The 20,425-nt window shown below is 43.7% G+C and overlaps 1 protein-coding gene across 16 annotated transcripts in view; it reads right to left on the reverse strand.

Annotated features, from left to right (window-relative positions):
- Positions 1–20,425, reverse strand: part of CADPS2 (calcium dependent secretion activator 2) — a 555,767-nt gene that overhangs the window by 255,764 nt on the left and 279,578 nt on the right. For all 16 annotated transcript variants that reach the window (XM_074942329.1, XM_074942327.1, XM_074942330.1 and 13 more), the window contains one exon: positions 15,089–15,200. In XM_074942329.1, coding sequence (XP_074798430.1) covers positions 15,089–15,200 — 112 coding nt within the window. The remainder of the gene's footprint in view (positions 1–15,088; positions 15,201–20,425) is intronic.

Genomic DNA, 20,425 nt, shown 5'->3' on the forward strand with positions numbered 1-20,425 from the left:
TACTCCTTTTCTTTGTATTAAAAAGATTGTTTTCCATTGTAATATGTTTTGTAAAACAATATTATTTCCAATGTTAGTGAACAAATAACTTTCCAGATTGAAAAGAAACCTGTGACAAAACAAAGTGTTATGTCATTTCATGGTTTTAATCATTTAGCTATATTTTCCATAATCTGCTTACAAATAGAAGTCATCACCTCCTACATCTCTTCACTAATGGATGTAGAAAACACCTTTAAGTACCCTTTTTTTCTATAGACAGTACTTCTACAAGTTTCACACAAATTCCAGTTGCAGAATGATTTCAAATCACCTTTTACTCTCAATGATGTTACTTTTTAAATATATTCTGTCAGCAGTAACACAAACTATAAACCATAATTCTAAAGAGAAGCATAAAGAAATAACCTGATAGGTAACCTTCATTATGAAAGTTGCATGCATTATTTATGATCATATAATTGAGTGCCAAAACTGGGCCTTGAGCGTTGCATGGGGCCAGGTGACTTATGACAAATCATCAGTCTCAGTCTACTGTTGCTTGGGATATTGCTGATAAATGCAGTCATCTTATGATCCTAGTAAGTACGCCAGACTTTTTAATTAAACTAAGCCACAAGGGGTTAAGTATCACATATTAATTGTCTCCCTCTTTTTTTAAAATCACCTTGTCTTTCTAAAGATCTAACTTTTATTTTCTAGAATCTCACTTTTTATGCTTTTCCTTCTGATCATACACAAACATATATTCTCCAGGGATAAAAATCATAAAAAATAAAATTAAAAAAACCCACACAGATATACAATATTTTGCACTTAAATACTCTCTTCCAGGCAAGGATCTCAAAACACTTTATTTCTTTTTGTGACTGACTGGCAGAATGTTTCCCTCCTAAGCTCTAGGTACAACACACGTTGAAATTTTCACAGCCGACTAGAGGACGTAGCCACACAACTATCTATTGCAATTGAACTATGTGGCTAAATCCCCAACTCAGAAAATGTCAACCACATTATAAAAGCAAATACAGAAGTTATAATTTATATCCAGTAGAACAACTCTTCCTCAGCCACTAAACTTAACAGGGTGTGCAAGTTCCATCCCTTCCCGAGCCTTAATCCACTTCCTCTGGAAAGCTTGGAAGAACAGTTGAGCCGTGCAGCATACCCTAATGGTTAAACTTGATCTGCCAGAACAAAGGTGGAAGCAGGGTGTTTCAGGCCTTGTCTACACAGCCACTTTAGAGTGCTGAAACATTCTCGCTCAGGGGTGTGAAAAAACACCCCGAGTGATGCAAATTTCAGCGCTGTAAAGTGGCAGTGTAGAGAGTGCACCAGTGCTGGGAGTCGCGCTCCCAGTGCTGGTAGTTACTTCCCTTCTGGGGGTGGTTTTTTTAGAGCACTGGGAGAGCTCTCTTCCAGCGCTGGTGCCATGACTATACAGCAGCAGCGCTTTAATGTGGTAACGAAGACATACCCTCAGAGTCAAAGACATTTCATTGAAAACACCTGCGACCTGTAGTCTCCTGTTTAAGCCAGGGATTGTTAGCTCAAGCTCGTCACCTGACTTCATCTGCCATGGTTTCAAATGAGGCAGCAGTCCTCAAAAGGACTCTTCAGCAGATTCATCACACCCAAGACACAAACTATAAGCACACTCCCCAATCAAGGGAGCCATTTCTTCTGGTTGCTTCTCCCAGCCCACAAGCATAACCCCAATCACATCTGAGTTTAGTTCCAGCCAACTGGCCCTTACCTAAGCCCCAATTTAGGCCAGAGACTAGATAAATTGTTAAAGAGAAAATGCCAAAATTAAGGTTGACTATGCAATGTTAATTCAGCCCCCTTATGCATATCTATTATGATACATCTAATTACACAATCACATACTATTTTTTCAACAGGACCCCTGCCTCATTCAGAATGGATGATGTTCATCGAATAAGTAGTTATTCCACAGTCAATTTTATCATCAGCCTTTAGGGGTGTCCCTGCCTTATTTATTATTCAAAAAACTGCTCTGAATCTACAGTTATTATTTTCCTTCAGGGCTTTACTGTGGTGCTCACAGTGATGGGACATACCCGCATCCAACTGATAGAAAGGCCAACGAGCATTCCTACACGCAGGCACTGGCAATTAGGTGCACCTGCAGAATATGCTCCACCTGGAAAAGGGGAGCTTAAAAAGGTTAAACTCGCCACAGAGAAGTAGGGGGAGAAGTCTGCCCAGGAAGAGTGGCTGCTAGGGACCGCCAGTGAGCTTAAGTAGTGAGGGGAGCCCAGCCTGAGGCGGTGGCTAGCCTTTCCTGTCCCCTCCCCCCTTGTTTTGGGAACTGACACTACAAGCCTGATACAGGTGGGGCTGCTCCCAGCCAGTGACCTCTGGTGGGACCCAGGGTACACTGCCAGGACCTGGAAGTAATTGGACTCAGAAAGGACTGCAAGAGTGAGCTGAATTCCTCTTGGGAACAGAGAGAATGTGCAGGAGAGGGGGCTCCCTTAGAGGAGCCAGGGCAAGACACTCAAAAAGACTACAGCCAAGCCCAGGCTGAGGGTTGGCCTAAGACACTCATTACAGTGGTATTTTCACAAACATCAATTAATTTATTTTCACAACAGCCCTGTGAAATAAAGCGGTATAATTCTTCCCATTTTCCAGATGAGAAACTGACTCTTGGAGAAATTTAGGTCAAAAGTTTCCACTAACTTTGGGTACTCAATTTGAGCCCATGACGGCCTTATTTTTCAGAGTCCATAGCGTTATATAACACTTTATACTATGTACAAAGCAGAGCTCCCAGGGGCTTCAGTTGCAGCTGTCAGTGCTCAGCCCCAGGGTCACCCATAAAATAGGAAGCGCAGTTTGTGACCACCTCTGAAGAATATGGGTTAAGTGACTTGCTAAGCATCACACAGGCAACCTGTGCCAGAGGCAGGGATAAAACCAATTATCCAGAGCAGCATTCAACTGCCTTAACCTTGAGACCATGTCATCTTTTCCTACAGTCCCTTGCCCCATTCAGCTACTACCTTCCAGCCTCTGCAACAAATGCGGTAGGGTCCTCCAGACTACAACCACCTTTTTCACACCACCCCAGTTCACCCCCAGTCCAGCTCCATCCTGTGAATAAAGCAGGGGTCCTGTGGAAAAATAGTCTGATCATGCTGTATCATAATGCACACGCACAAAGGGGCCAAATTACATTTGCACGGACAATATTAATTCTGACATTTCCTAAGTTTTGCGTTCTTTACTTTGCAAACTTAATATTATTTTAACATAGTTTATTTGTTTTAGAAACCTAGAAAATTATAAAGTAAACTAGAAAACCAGAAATTTCACCATGTGGAATCATATTGACCCCTGGTTCCCAGTCTCAGCCTCTTTGCCCAGCCAAATGCAGTGTTCCCACAACCCCCACCCTGAGACCCTGCCCCCAGTCTTCTCTCCAGGATTCCTGTCTCAATCTATTGCCTCCCCCCGGAACCCACGGCCCTCTGCACTTCAGTCAGGCTGCTTCTCAGTGTTGCCAACATCAAAGATGGAACTGTAGCTGATCACAAGCTACCACCAGCGACTCCTTTGCAATTTCCCAGGGGCTGACTGGGTCCACCCAGCTGGGAGCGTCTTGTGTTTGGAGGCAGGGAGAGGGGCCCTGTGTCCTGTAGCCTGAATAGGGGGAGGGAAGCTGGAGCTGCTAGAGATATATAGGGAGGGTATTTTCAAAAAGTATGAGAGACGTTGTTCTACATATAATTTCCTTTGTTCCCTCAAGTATATCCTTTTGGAAGTTTTCACCATGTAACAGAATAATTCATGCTATAGAGGGCTTACTCTTTTATGTTTTACCAATTTAATGACTGAAAAAGAAAAGGATTTCAGACAAAGCAAAGAGTGTGGGCAAGTTTTACTGTATATTTTTGCCTATTATTACATGGCACCTATGACTGTCAAATTGAGTGAATTATACATGTGACTGGGCCAAACCATTGTCTGCACAAAGGCACAAGAAGTTTCATTCCCAGTATGCCCTTTGGTAAATTACCTTTAATATACAGATAATGGGACAGAGTCAGTGAAACTGGTTCACAGAGGTGTATTATTGTGAGACCCCTTCCCACTAACTTCTTCCCTCAGCACCTGGGTGTGGGAGTAGCTTTAATTCCTGCAAAAAACTCCTTGGTCAGGAATCGATGTGGGGATGCACTGAATGAGCATATTCTCAGGGTGATTTTGGATGTGTCCCCTTAACCAGATACTCTTGTCCACTTTTTTAGGATACACTGCCCCCCTTTAAGCCTTCTTTTCCCTCACACAATGGCATGAGAGAGTTTGGGACTACTTTGAGCTGCTTCAGTCTCACCAATTCCACATGACTGAACTTCAGAAGACTGGAAGTTGTAAATAACTAATGCCCTTGAATGCCTCAATGAGATTGCTGAGCATAATTTTATCCTCTGAGGAGTCCAGTTGGGCCTCACAGTTGTTGAAGTTGTAAGTCACTTGTGGTTGAGTGTTGGTTAGTGTCAAAGTTCCTTGCCCAAGGCACTCCCTAGACTCTGGGTAGGGTTTCAGCTCTCACCCAGGCCACTGCTTTGTGATGTCCAGGTGGTTTCCGACTCTGGTTCTAGTCCTAAAAGCCTTAGCCCCAGATAATCCCAGAAAGGACAGACTGTCAATGAACAGAACAAAAAGGGGAATTAACACAAATGAATCATCCCAAAGCTGGGTTAAGACTCTCCTCCTTCATAGGGCACTCGTCGGGCTGTGGCCCTAAACTAAGCTCACAAGTGAAATACAGAGGAAAAGTTCCCTCTCAATGTGAGTCAGCATTGGGCCCTCCCTTCCTTCAGGGATGGGCTTTCAGGCAACAGTCATCTGAGGAGCTCCTGCCTTCAGCCAGCCATCTCTCCAGGATCTAAGGACTGAAGGTTTGTTCTCCTCCCTGGTCTGCCATCGAATGAGCTGGGTGTCTCATTTTTAAGCTCTTCTCGCAGATGTGACAGGGTAGGGCCACCCAAGCGTACATTAGCTTGTTAACCCTGTGTTGCCCAGTCTGGGGTTTTAATATCTTATCACAGGTAGAAATTCTGAGGGAAAGCTTTCAGGCAAAGCAAAGGACAAAGATGGGGGGCGCTGAAGTGGAGAAATGAAAGGGCACAGCTCACATGGACTTCCCTTGAACAACAGGCCAACAGGAGCCTGGTCACCAAGGCAGTTTGTGGGGATTCCATATAACCAACATTACCTACTTGCTGAGTGATCTCAGTCTTGCCAGCTATCATAATACTAGAACAGAAACCGCACAAAAAAATGACCTAGGCCAGGGAAAATGGCAAACCGCAGAGAGTCATAGTTTCGGGGTAACTGCACCTCTGACTCCCACCATGGTCTACTCAAAGGATGCACCTTAAGTCTCAGGCCTCTTGCCATCACCTTTCTGTGGCCATGGAGCCAAGTCCTCTTTCCCTCCTGACCAGGGTTTAGGCTGCAGCCTCCCACCCGCACCTTGCAATTTATTGTGACTATCCCAGCAGGTCTGACCTAGCTCAGTACCTGCCATTTCACTATTTTTTTCTCTAGGAGCACTTACAGTGGTTTACCAGTAACTAGACAGCTTTCAAAAAGCAAGGTACATTGATTTAAGAACAAAATTCTTACACAGAAAACATATACAAACTACAGGTGCTAGTATAGTACAAATAATAATAGTCATAACCGGTCTAAATGCATATTTAAGCTTACCAGAGGACCACCATCAGTCCTATGGAGACCATAGCAGGGTTTGGATCCTTGGTTAAACATTGATGTCAGTTTGTTGGATCAAAATGAGAGCCCTCTGAGTCTGTTTAAACTCAGCCTTTATACCTCAAAAGCCTTTGTTCCCAAGCCTCCTGAAACAGGTAAAACTAGTCAATACTCCTTTCCCCAGGGAGTAAAGTGTCAAGGCTGGATTGCATAACCAGTATTAGGATTTTGCACTAATGACTTACCTAGTGATTCCATATTCCCCATGAAATCCACCCAGTGAGCCAGGAACACACAAATACATATAATACATATTGACACAAAGGTCTATGAATATTCTACAGGCCCATGTTGTCTGGCCCATCCCAGTATAGCAGTCTTTGAAGTATCCATGATTTCAAGATCTGGCTCAAACATACAGATAAAATTCATAAAGTTGAAACAATAGACCCCACAGATGGTGTGAGTATTTGCGATATCTGACACACAAAGCACCTGCTGAGAAGACCCTAAAATAACGATATAGGTGATGAGAGGGGGTGGGGTCTGGCAGTACATGGGACCAGCTGTAGCAATGGGAGCCTTTGGATGCTGCCACCTGAGCCCCATACAACTGCTGAAGTGGCTGGAGAGCTACCATTAAGCTAGGGGCATTCCAGCCTTCCTACACATGCTCCCCAAAGGACTGGTCTCTCTAGTGAAAGACAAATGCTAAACATTTCTGAAGAAAGGAGACTCAGACAGAGCTGCTCAGGAAACCTCTGCTTCTGAGCATGAGGGAAAAACCTGTGGAACCGCACCTGTAATGAGCGCTGGGGATGGGACCTGTACTCCAAGACTTGGAAAAGACAGAAAAACGGAGATGAAGGGTGGGAAGGAAAAAACAAGTATTTCAGCACCTGATAGAGAAGCACATTACCACAACGGAGAACCATAATTTAGCATATTCAAAGTGTGGAATCTGTTTTAAAATCTACTTCTTTTCTCGGAGACTGTTTGAACACATCACAGAATATAAATTATGTGCCTGCTGTTGTCAACATTCAGAAACTAGAAAATTGTGTGGGTACCTGCCCAGAAAGAGATCTTTAAAGCAAATACAGAATAACAGTATTAATGAAAAGCATAGCTATAAAGCTAATTATTACTGGCTGCCTTTGGATGTGACAAGCAGCTCAAAAGACAAGAGTTCTTCACTCTTAATTGAATAATCAGTACAACAAGACTAAATTATCTTTATATTCAAAAAAATCTAATCAAACACCACCTGCTGCTCCCACATTGTATTCACATGTGTGTGAAGCAAGCACAATGGCTGTCACTTTGAATTATTACGTTTGAACATCTTCATAGACAAAGCACGGAACAAAAAAAAAGTAGCACAGGATCTCTGGTAGGAAGGACAGAGTAAATTTGTATGCTCATCACAGGGTCAGATTTCCAAAATGTGCAACCAAAAGTGTGCTCTCACTTTTTACACTCACTCAGCTGTCACACACACAAACTCCAGCATTTACATCAACCCTGTTTTTGTACATACATACCTAGATACCTGGGCAAATTGGAGTCAGCAGCATGCAAAAGAATGCACGTATTTTGGGAGATCTCAACCATTACCTAATTCAGGGTGGTCCAACCTTTTCACTGCCATGGGCTGGATGCTAGTTGGCCCACCCTGACCTAATCCTCTCAAATTCTGTGTTTTCTTGTTAGAAGAAATTTACAACGTTAAGAAATTTAAACTTAAGAACTTTAAATGCTGTACTTGGCTTTGCTCATCTAACACGCTGTTGGGGACACCCAGAGCCTCAGCAAGAGACATCTTTCTGCCTCCGAAGAGTGAGCTTAGCTGGAGGTTAAACTGTGTCATCTCCCTGACACACCGGTCTGTCTTCCTCACCAGCACACTCCTCAAGGCTCTCCCAGCCCAAACTTTATCTAGCAGGTAACCATCAGTGAATTCCAGCCCCCAAGCTCCTCAGAAATATTTCTCTGCAATGCACAGCATCTATCACTGTACATTCACAGAAGATATTCAGTTTGCTGCGCTTTTAGAAAGTCAGTATATTACAGCTTATTAGCTTGACTGGGGTAAACAAACCCTTCCTTTCAAATACAACACTGAGTAGGTTTACAGTAAAAATAAAACAAGTTGATTAACAAAAGGACATAGGTTAAGAGATACCAAGCAAAAGGGATAAAGGTAGAAATGGTTACAAGCAAATAGAAGTAAAAACAGGCATCTAACAGACTACAACTTAATACAGCAAGATACAGTCTTTGTTCTAGATAATTTCTCTAACCCAGTCTCCTTTTCAGCTTTTCCTGGCCAGGATCCATCACAGAGATCAAATTGCTTGGTTCCTTTGTCTCCTAAACTGACAGATAAAGATGAAGTCTCTCTATGTTCCTTATATCCCCAAGAGATGTCTTTGTGTTACAAGGCAGGAAGGCCTCCTGGGGATTCAGTCTTCTGTGTCTCTCTGGGGTGCAGGACCAGTGTTAATTCTCTGCCTCTGAAGTTCAGGATCTGCATAGCCCCCAATGCTTTAACTCGATGGCTTTGTTTACTGCTAACATGTAAACTGAGGTAAACCTATATTCCTTTATCTAAGAGAGACTTGATTATCACTTTTACCTAGGCTAGGATTTCTGGTCTTAAACATGTTCTAGTAACATCATACAGAGGGAATTGGTAACTTCATATATAAAGTTAATGCCTGCATTTTACATTGATATTAATAGCCAGTGTGTTGTCAGTGTTCAAATGATACCTCATGAGGCATATTCTGTACTAATATCATTACAGTAGTGCATAGGGTGTGAATACAGGGGTACCTAGGGTCACAGTTCTCTAACACTTTTTTAAATTAAATGACTGAGTGTATGCTTAGGTCTGTACAAAGACAAGCACACGCCTTTACTCATTTGTATTGCTGTAGTGCCTAGGAGCCTTAGTCATGGGGTCCTCAGACCACTTCTCATTTTACATTGAGTCAGTATATCTAATGAACCTCCAGTCTCTTCCAGAAGAACAGTGAAAAAGGCGCTGTTTTTTTAAAAAAAAAATGTTCTGAGCAACCAGCAGAAAGCAAACAGAGCATCCCTATGTCAGCAAACTATCCTTGCCTTTATATTTGCCTTAGAAGCTGAAGACACCAGATATGCACAATATATGATTATTTACACAATGGCATAAATGTGTGCAACATTTTACAAAACATATAAAGATGGACTACTCCCCCTGAAGAATTTACAGTTTAAGGCCCCTATCCTGCAACTGACTGTAAATGGAGGAATCCTGGTATCTGTATACAATCTGTTGCAGGATGAAGCCTCGTATTAAGACAAGATCAACAAGAGGTGACTGTGACCCTAAGAACTCCTCAATGAAAACTGGCAAAGGGGTCACTGTTCTATAACAGCATCTCCTATCATACCTGACAAACTCACTACACCTAGCACACTGCTTTCATAGTATTTAACTGTAAAGAATGTCATGTGAGGTCTTCAATGAAGGCCAGGATCACACTGGTCATTATTATCATTGTGAAATGTCTTTACTGACACTATGTAAGAAGTTATCTATATATATTGGAAATATGCTTTAAAGTCTGAGTCAATGCAGGGTTGACAAGCAGATTTTGCCAGACAAAGGAAGTGTATTTACCTTTTGCCTCAGTTCCCATGTAACTTAAGCATTGTAAGCCAACCCAACGGAAGCTCCATTTGCATAAGAAGTCACAACATAAGGATGTGAAGTCAATGAAGTCAGCACATCAGGGAACAAACCATGAGAGGACATCCTGACCCTGGAGACAAAACAACGAATCTGGGGGGATATAAGAAGCAGGCAAAAGTACACTTCTTTATCCTTCACTAAGGAAGCAACAAGGACAGCACTTTTTGCTTTCATGAAAGAGGGATTTCAGTCATGTTGGTTGGAGATACAGAGATTGCGTTAGGGGAGATATACTACTTTAGACAAGGGTTTGGCCTGTTAAAATTAAATTTAGACTTAGGAAGCCTGTTTCCTTTTGTTTTATATGTAACCATTTCTGTTCCATTATTATCCTTACTCACTCTCTCTTAATCTTAGCCTTTGACAATAAATTTATGATTGTTTTCACTATAAATATATCTCAGCGCTGTGATGTTAGAAAGGAGCTGATCCTCAATTGAATCAAACAAGCTAGCTATGGGTACCCGCATGGCCCCACAGTATGCCAACATTTTTATGGCTGACTTAGAACAACGCTTCCTCAGCTCTCGTCCCCTAATGCCCCTACTCTACTTGCGCTACACTGATGACATCATCATCTGGACTCATGGAAAAGAAGCCCTTGAGGAATTCCACCATGATTTCAACAATTTCCATCCCACCATCAACCGCAGCCTGGACCGGTCCACACAAGAGATCCACTTCCTGGACACTACAGTGCTAATAAGCGATCATCACATGACCACCACCCTATACGGGAAACCTACTGACCACTATACTTACCTACATGCCTCCAGCTTTCATCCAGACCACACCACACAATCCATTGTCTACAGCCAAGCTCTATGATACAACTGCATTTGCTCCAACCCCTCAGACAGAGACAAACATCTACAAGATCTCTATCAAGAGTTCTTACAACTACAGTACCCACCTGCTGAAGTGAAGAAACAGATTGACAGAGCCAGAAGAGTACCCAGAAGTCACCTACTACAGGACAGGCCCAACAAAGAAAATAACAGAACGCCACTAGCCATCACCTTCAGCCCCCAACTAAAACCTCTCCAACGCAGCATCAAGGATCTACAACCTATCCTGAAGGACGACCCATCACTCTCACAGATTTTGGGAGACAGGCCAGTCCTTACTTACAGACAGCTCCCCAACCTGAAGCAAATACTCACCAGCAACTACACATCACACAACAAAAACACTAACCCAGGACCCTCTCCTTGTAACAAAGCCCGTTGCCAACTGTGTCCACATATCTATTCAGGGGACACCATCATAGGGCCTAATCACATCAGCCACACTATCAGAGACTCGTTCACCTGCACATCTACCAATGTGATATATGCCATCATGTGCCAGCAATGCCCCACTGCCATGTACATTGGTCAAACTGGACAGTCTCTATGTAAAAAAATAAATGGACACAAATCAGACGTCAAGAATTATAACATTCAAAAACCAGTCGGAGAACACTTCAGTCTCTTTGGTCACTCGATTACAGATCTAAAAGTGGCAATTCTTCAAGTCTCTAAGGTGCCACAAGTACTCCTTTTCTTTTTTGCATTAATGAACTGTTAGAGCATTTACTTTTCTTGTTTTTTTGTAAATAATTTCTTAGCACCCTCATGTGCTGCAGACCAGCAGTCCTGCTCCACTGTCTCTGGTTTCTTGGCAATGATTACCACAGCCACAGAATGCAAATGGCTGCACGTTGGTCCGTTCACTGACTGCATCATCTCCTTGTTTCTAGTCTATCTGTGTAGAACAGCCCAGTGACCCACCTCAACTGTCCTCCCCACAGAGAGGCAGGCACTGGCACGGGACCCACAGGCTGAAAATCTGGGAAGCAGATGCAATAACAATGCAGGGTTTAGCATGGAGACACTGGGGACAGATAAAGCCTCCCCAACATCCCCCACTGCTCAGCTTTGACCCCCACCTTTCCAACAACTCAGTGTTCCCTGCACTATTTCAACACTCCCCCTGACACATTCCCCCTCACTGCTCGGATCCCTCATATTCCCCAAGCTCTCCCCCACTCCAAGTCCTCCGCCATGCCCATTTCTCTGAGCCCACCCTCCTCGCTGCTGCTATTCCAAGCCCCCTCCATATGTCCACTCCCCACCCCCACACATACACTAGCTCCACCCTCCTCCTTACCACTCAAGGCCCCTGGTAAGCGTGGAGAAACAAGGGGGAGGTGGGGCCCATGAGGAATGCATTTTCCAGCTGAAGGCACGAAGGGGCAAATGAGTGGAGATGCAGAGTTCCTACCCCAAATCTGGGTCTAGAAAAGGCTGTATGCATTCATCTGCAGTGCAGGATGCTCAGAGAGACATGAATGGGCCCATTCATCTCAATTAGATGTTCTTAGCTAAATGACAACACTCTATGGAAATGGATACAGCCTGAAACAACAGCTCTGAGGTGTCTGAACTGCTCAGTTGTACTCAGTGGGGTGTTGGGGAGATGGGCTCAGACCCTTCCAGAGGGGCAGGGCCCAATCCTGGCTGCACTTCCAGAGTATGGGAGCTGTTGTTGCCCCATTCTCCCCACTCCTCTTTGTGCAAAGTGCACCCCTCTCTGACACCCACATGTGGCCTTGAGAGATGGGGCTGTGAATATGGTGAACCTACCACCACTATGTGGCCAAGCCAGGACAAGGAGAGAAGGGGAGGGTGCTGCAGCTTAACTGGAGGAGAGAATATGGGACTGACAGATCCCCACACCACAATCCCCCCACTTCCTCTGCCACCCATTCCCCCTCCCACTAATCCTTACCCCTTCACCTGACCCAAGACCCCAACCCCTCTCTCCTCCCTTTAATCCCCTCCCCTATCACCCATCCCATATATCTCTCTCCCTTCACTGCAGCCCCAAACCCCTCTCTCCCTATTCCTCCCCACTCCTTCGACCACTAACTCTCCTCCGTTCATCCTTCCAACTCTCACGCTCTCTGTACTGTTCCTAAGCCCGCCCCATTCTCCCTCACTGCTCTTGTTTTATGCTTTGTTGTGTCTGGATCATCTGCCATATAAGATCTTGCACTAACACCAGGATAATCAACAAACTCCAGCTTTATTGTAACTACTTATAACATGGTTTCTTCAGCCTCTTGGCTTCGTAGACAGTTCCCCAGGAGGTGTCCCTTCCAAGCACCTGCCCCACAGAAAAAGTATGATGCCTGGAAGTATGATGCTAGAAGCTTCATATTGTTACATCCATTCTCTTTCAAAGAAAACTAACATCCCAACAATAACATACACCTTTCAGATACTGTCCATCCTTGCCGTTACTGTGTTCAACATCTTATCAATTCGTCTGGCTATGCACCTGTATAAGAAGCTCATCACACCAAATCCCTCAGATGAGCCGATCTTTTAACAATCCACTTTCCTCTAGTACGGTTAGGTTCACTGGTGCCTCCCTGATGCAGTCTTCCACCAGTCTGGTCAACCACTGTCTCTAGGTTTGGTGCTGCTGAAGCCTCTATTGAAATACCTTCTTCCTCCTGTATTTCCTCTCATATGCCCTTGACATATGTATACCTACTTCTAGTGACTCTGCTCAGGATTCTCCTGCTTTAGAATGCTAAGACTTGTGTTGTCCATACTGTCTTTTGTTTTCCTGAAGTGCCTAAGATTTCGCCTCACTATCTCTCTATTGTCCATTTGCACTTGATATAATCTTTTGTTTCCTGGTTGAACCACTATAACTTTTTGCTAAAACTTGAATGGGCCCATTTTTGTTAATGATTGCATGTGCACTTTATTACCCAGCTCCAGACATGGCAGATCTCTCGCACCTCTATTGTCATAAAACACTTGCCTTTTTTGCCGGTTTGTCCATAATTCACCAAACTCCTGAGTACCCACACTCTAACGATTTCCCACTTGTCAGCCAGTGTCTTCATTCTCCGGCTCATCAACCTTTGGGCTGCACTAGAATTTAGGTCTTGCGAGGGAGTATTCCTGTAATCTTGTTATGCTATGCATGGGGCAGCATCTGCAGTTTTTGCTTTTTTCACTAGTTTCTTGGCAGTTTTACTGCTGATTCTACTTTGCTGTTTCTCTGAAGATACCCTGGTGATGACATTATGTGATCAAAATCTCAGGCCTTATTGAACTTCCAGAGCTGTCCTGAAACAAACTGTGGTCCATTATTGGAACACGATATTTGGTATCTTATACCGTGCAAAGTGTGTTTTTATCTTCCTATGAATGTTCTGGATCCTGTATCTGGTAAACAGTCTGTCTCACAGAAATTGGAAAAATAGTTTATGATGATCATGTATCCTGTGGCTCTAGCTAGGGTCCATGGATGTGCACTCATACAGGCAGGGCCACCCATAAAGGTGGGGTGGGGGCAAAGACAAACCTCTCAAGTATCCCACATTTGGTCCAAGTTGTTCCAAGTTCAGGGTCTTCTAGATTACTCCTCCCTCCTCCTTCTCTTTTCCCTGTATATTTTAGATCCGTGCTCTCAAAGTGTAAAATTGAAGGAGAAGATTGTCCAAGTTATTTCTTGCATAAGAATGTTCTCTGCCATTTTAAAAAATCCAAGAGTTTCAGAGTATCTTTACACTGCAACAGAACACCCACAACTGGCTTGTGTCAGCTGACTCAGGCTCGGGCTGCAGGGCTATAAAACTGCAGTGTAGAAGTTCGGGCTAGGGTTAGAGCCCAGGCTTTGGGACCCCGCCGGGGGAAGGATCCCAGAGCCCGGGTTCCAGCCCAAGCCCGAAGGTCTACACTGCAATTTTACAGCCCTGCAGCCAGAGTCCGAGTCAGCTGACAGAGGCCAGCCACGGATGTTTTATTGCATATGGACATACCTCCAGTGGTCTAAGAAGTCCCTGGGCCCCTGCTGAAAGTTGCCCCCCTACTGAAACCTGAAATGGTGCTCCTGCATGGAATTTGAGCGGGAGAGGTCAGTTCACTCATTGAATTGGGAGGCTATATCTGCCCCTGGCAGGCAAAGAACAAGGAACATGCACAACACATTTTCTGAAAACTAAATGGCAGGGCTCAAAATCCCAGTTCATGGGTGCAGTTCAGGTTCAATGAGTGCAGTATAGTCCTTTGCGCCATCCAGTTAGTGCATAGTGCATTTCACTCTTTTAGGTACATCACGTTGGCACCCATCCACCTAGAGTTACAAACTTTACTCTTAATAACTTTTTCAGTATTGCTGCCCCAAAGAGGCAGTCAGTGCCATGCCCTAGCTGAGATAAATCCCGAGCAACTGAAATTAGTTTGGGGAGGATCAATGTTTTCAAAAAATGTTGTAAAATGCTGTGGTATTTTTTTTGGGGGGGGGGGGAGGGGGGTGAGGGGGGCTGTATTTTGGAAACCACTTGTTCAAATGACCCCAAATTTGGAGCACTAATAGTATGCAGAAAGTCATGAGACACAGCAAATTTCAAGACAATCTGAGTCAGAATATGGATTTGGGAGCACTTAGAATAGCCCACCTTTAAACAGAAAGCAAGCATCAGCCTTAACCATAGCGGAGCAGGTGGTCTGCTATAATGAACACCTTATAGCTTTGTTTGCACAACGCACTTCGTCGGTATTCTAATTTTGTAAATGCAATGACACTCACCCTTCCTAATTCTTTATCTTCAAGGGCTAGGACCCCAGTGCTTTCTGTAAAGAGTTTTACTTTGACAACAGGCCGAGGATGAGTAGTGGTGAAGTCCCCTTGAGTTCCCCATCTGTAATAAATAAAGTAACAGAATTTAGATTTTATTTTTTAAAGCTTTAAGACAATAGCTTTGCAATGTTTTGTAGAATACATGTTATTTTACTCCTTGGGCCTAGTTTTTAAATAGTGGAACTGTATATTTAGGCAAACATTTTGTACATTTCCAGCTGTACTTGGCTACCAAGACTATACATCTGCATCTGAAAATTGGGCTTCCTTTGTGATGGAACGTGGGTTTTGTACATGATTTTTTAATTAAAATCACCATTTGACAGATGGCATAATCAAAGCATTGCAACAATATCCTATTGGGAGAATGCAGTATCAAGCTTGTGGACAGACTTATGTATAACAAAGCAGAAGATCACATTTATTCTTCTATTGAAATATACTGAAATTATTAGGTTTAATATAATCTCTTGGGCATGTAAAAATTAAATTGATTTCTCAAGTGATTCACCCAATTGTAAAATTGGACCCCAATCCTGCGAAGACTTATACATGGGCTTAACTTTGAAACTATTCACTTGTTTAAAGTTAAGCACTTGTCTGAGTGTTTGTGTAACCCAGGTGGTTTATACTGCAGCATTTGACTTTGTTTCTCCAGGAAAGAGGTAGCGAAACAGTGGGGAAGAGGCATGGATATTAGCTGGATACGCCATGTATTCGCATACCTGAAGAGATAACAGCAGGGCAACTCACTTAGAAGGATACAGAAACTTCCAGAACAGGGTGTGGCAGGTACTAGACCTGATCAGTAGTTGTTTCTGAGGCTGTACATAAAGCTTTCATTTTGGGCAACTCACTTGGCACGTCACATTCTAGTCATCCTCTGAGAGTGGACCAATTAGAGAACAAGGGTCGGGGGCAAGGTTATAAATACCGGAGTTACAAAGAGCCCTGATTGACACAGGACCAAGGAATGTGTCTGCTGTGAGGCCTGGATCCCTATCACTCGGGATACAGTGCAGCGCTATTTCAGCTTTACTTAACTAGGGATGCCCTCTATTAGGATAGTGTTTGGACCACTGTGGTGCGTTCTATGGATCTAGAGGGAGAGCTTGGAAGATGTGGGGAGCATTTATTCCTCCTAGAGGCCACAGAGCCTGGGGACCTTACATTGAACTATTTTGTCTCTGTGAAAAAGAGAGAGCTGGGTGCAGCCAGCTCCAGCTGTGGTAGGTGCACTTTCTGGATGAGGGTACCGCAGCCCATCTCTGTCATACGTGCATACAGGGGGAAATGGTTCACATCTGGCTTCACAAAGATTGCGAAGAGCACAGCAAGCTACCGTGATGTGGACAGCACTGATGACACTGGCATCCAGATGGGTCTGTAGACATCTCCAATGGGGTTTCAATCTGTCAAAAGCACATTCAGAAACCATTCCGCACCAGCTGAGAATGCAATTAACGCTTCTTTTGCCAAGTCCTATGAAATCAGGATATAGTTTCATAAGCAAAGGCAAAATGGTTTCATAAGCAGCATCCCCAGTGAGAACAGTAGAGACAGTCACTCCATTTATGACGTCATTTGGTGGTAACAGCATCCCAGTCTGTCTATGAATGTAGGCATTCGATCAGCAGAAAACCTGGCATCATGTATTTTTCCAGTGCAGCCTATACTGGCATCCATAAATCAGCCTCTATACTCCACAAGGACCTGCATAATAATGGAGCAGTATCATTTGTGGTTTATGTACTTGTGCTCCTTGAGGATGCCCAAATATGGGTACATGAGCCCCAACAATGGCCCAAATGCAGTTTGAAAAATCAGTTCTCTCAAAACCAATGACTACTTCAGATATATTGTTTACACCCACCATCTTTGGGTAAATCACACACCTGATGGCCTCTTAAACCTCCATGACCACTTTACTCACTGTTGACTATTAAATGCCAAGCTGGTTAGCAACAAATAGCAACAAACTTGTAGCAGTCTGAGGTAGCCAACTTCTAGACAGTTTGTGGGTAAGTATGGCTTCCCTCATGCATGTGTCATGCCATTGGAGGGTCAGGGAAAGCTGCTCACAAGGCTCCAGAAATGTAGCTTTCTTCATGCAAAAGTTCTGCTGGTCACCCTGCAAGATGATGTGATCCCACCAGTCTGTGCTTGAGGCCCTGCTGCAGAAGTGCTGAGCCAGGTAGAGTACACAAGTGGCTACACCGAGCTGCAAGACCAGCAACCAATGCTGTTAATCCATGTCTGTATTGCTCTCCTCCTCCACCAGGGGCCTTCAGTAGCTCAGAAACCGCCACTGGAATGTCTCCCAGTGTCTAACGGATGCTCTTCCCGTTTGCTGAAACAGGAGTGAAAATGCAAGGAAAAGAAGCTCTTCAAATAGTGACTCTTCCATGTTGCTGGCTCTGGTTATTAGGAGCATACAGACCCAAAACATAGCTCGGCAGGATGTGTTGCAGGCTGCTACAACTTCCTGTAACATTCAGGGCAGACAGTCAAGTTTCCCCACACTGTTCAAGAAGCAGGGGCTAAAGCATCCCCAGGTGTGGGGGATGCCAGGAAGACTGGGGCATGGCAGGAAATGTAGATTTGACTTGGGTCTACTTATTGTAGCGTGGAAACCTTAGCCATGTGGTTGGGGTCTGGGTCCAGAAATTCTTAACCTCCGGTCAATATGCAGTGTGGACGCTCGGGCCCTGGGTCTGGAAACCCAGGGTCCACTGGCTCAAGTCTCACTAAATGTGGGCTTGTGCTGCAGTGTAGCATACGCTGTCCACGGGTTGGAATTCTGCTAGCTGTGGAGATCCCCAGACTGTTTGTTTGCTAACAGGGTTCTGAAGGGCTGAGATGTGTCCTTTCTCAAGATCTGAAAAGTCCAGGGGACATACACCAACACGCACTATAAAGACTGAGAAATCATCTCTGAGAGAAGATCAGAGAGGAATGTATTCTGATGTTTGTTTGCTAAAGCATGGAAAATGTTATGTGGAAACCTTATGTTTGAATGTTTGTAACTGAAACAAAAAAGGGGGAAAGTCTATACAAGGAACACCAATACATTTATTGTCTCATAGGTTTGTTTAAACGATACTCATATTATTCCAAATACTATTTACAGTGTTTTATAGGATATATAAGTATACGATTCTGTCATGGAGGGCATGGATTCTGTGACTTTCCAGGACCTCCATGACTTCTGCAGTGGCAAGGCTAGACCAGCTGTCAGTTCCCCCTAGAGTATTTTTAGTAAAAGTTAGGGACACATCATGGGCTTCTGTGAATTTTTGTTTATGGCCCTCGACCTGTCCTTGACTTTTCCTAAAAATACATGTGACAGAATTTTAACCTTAACTATATACAATGTTTTTTGTGTGCATTAAATGTTTGCTTTACTAAGAAAGTGTATAGTACTCTTTCTTTGAAAATTAACTGGGGATTATTAACATCCATTTATCAAGATTTTAAATACAATAGCTCTGAGGTTTAACTCTGTGTAATGCTTTCTGGAAAGTCTTGAGAAGACAGAACTCTGAACAGTGCAGTCAGGTGAGAATAAAGAATAAAGCTGAGGTGAAAGAAGAGGGGGAGCATATAGTTACAGACAAGATTGCCAGACCATCCCCCGTCCGTTAAATTTGAAGGACTAAGCCCTTAATTTACATTGTTGGAGAAGAAAGCACAGGAGAAAAATAAGTTTCAAGAAGCACCATAAATTAATGTAGAAGTAGAGAAAATGTTAAACACAAATATGCTTGGAAGTAAAAATGGTTACTTACAATAGAGTCTGTAGTTCTGTGAGATTCACTCTTAGAAAAGCACATGTATGGAAATAAACTCACAAGCTTCTAGTCAACAATGTCTGTTGGAGTTACTTGGCTCCCCTACTCTGGGCTCCAAAGGTAAAGTGAGTACATGGCTTACCAATTAGATTGCAGCTTCTTCAGAACAGGGACCGTGTTCTCCTATTTGTTGGTACCGCACACAGCACAATGGGGCACCGATCCTGACTAGGGTCCGTGGGACACTCCCCAAATACAAATAATAAATTTTAATGAATAAATGGCCCAGACTCCCTTCAGTTCTTTCCACTAACTTCTTCAGCTTTAGCTAATTGTTAGCCTGAGACTCTCAAAAAGCGGGGAAGATGTATGGGAAGTGTGAATCCATATGGGCAGTCACCTCAGAGGACCACATTTGCCATAGAAGTAACATTTTTTTCCTCCTTCAAAACTGTCTCACATGGATCCCAAGTATTGGAAGATTAAAAAGCAGTAGTGACCCCCCTGGAGATGGATCTCTGGAGTATTAGTTGAAAAGTGATTTGAAGGACCCCCACTGCTGAATTAGGCTTCAGACCTAGGGGCCAAATTCAGAAATAATGTGTGATGGTGAATATAGAGCTTCAAGCAGCAGCTTTGCCTACTTTCATGATATAGATATTATGACGACACACACTGGAGTCTGATTTAGAACTACAAAGAGGAATTCCACAGGTGGCTGAATGCATGCCAGATGACAACAATCAAGTCCACAAACCTATCAAATGATTCCCTTTGGACAATTTGGTGATATGGACTGAACCATGGTCTTATCCTCATCTGCACGAAAGGCTTTGTCTACACTGGATTTATTTGCAAAATCTCCCATGGTTAGACAACAGAGTGGTGAAACACTGCTGGTCCTGTCTACATTAGATGGGCACTCCACTATTGCTACCAGTGTTCTATAGTAAGCAAGCCCTTAGCTAAATTGAGTTCCTGAGTGGTCATTAAGGCTGCTAATCATAATTTGGGCTTTAGGAGTCTGCTAGGACATTTTTCAGAGTAACAGCCGTGTTAGTCTGTATTCGTAAAAAGAAAAAAGAAAAGGAGTACTTGTGGCACCTTAGAGACTAACCAGTTTATTTGAGCATGAGCTTTCGTGAGCTACAGCTCACTTCATCGGATGCATAGCATATTGTGGAAACTGCAGAAGACATCATATACACACAGAGACCATGAAACAAAACTTCCTCCCACCCCACTGTCCTGCTCGTAACAGCTTATCTAAAGTGATCATCAAGGAGGGCCATTTTCCCTGGTATGTGAACTGGGATGATTTGATGGCAAATGCTCCACTCTCAGGACAAGACAGCTTCTTGGCATGGCTCTCTCAATCAGGCTCCTCCTAAGAGATTGCTGTAATCTGTCGCCATGGTGACATTCGTCAAAACTTGGACAACTTTGGAACTGATCAGAGGGAGGAAAGACCTGCAGCACATAAATGTGGCACCTT

Source organism: Natator depressus, chromosome 1 (genome assembly GCF_965152275.1).
Source record: "Natator depressus isolate rNatDep1 chromosome 1, rNatDep2.hap1, whole genome shotgun sequence".
Lineage (NCBI taxonomy): Eukaryota > Metazoa > Chordata > Testudines > Cheloniidae > Natator > Natator depressus.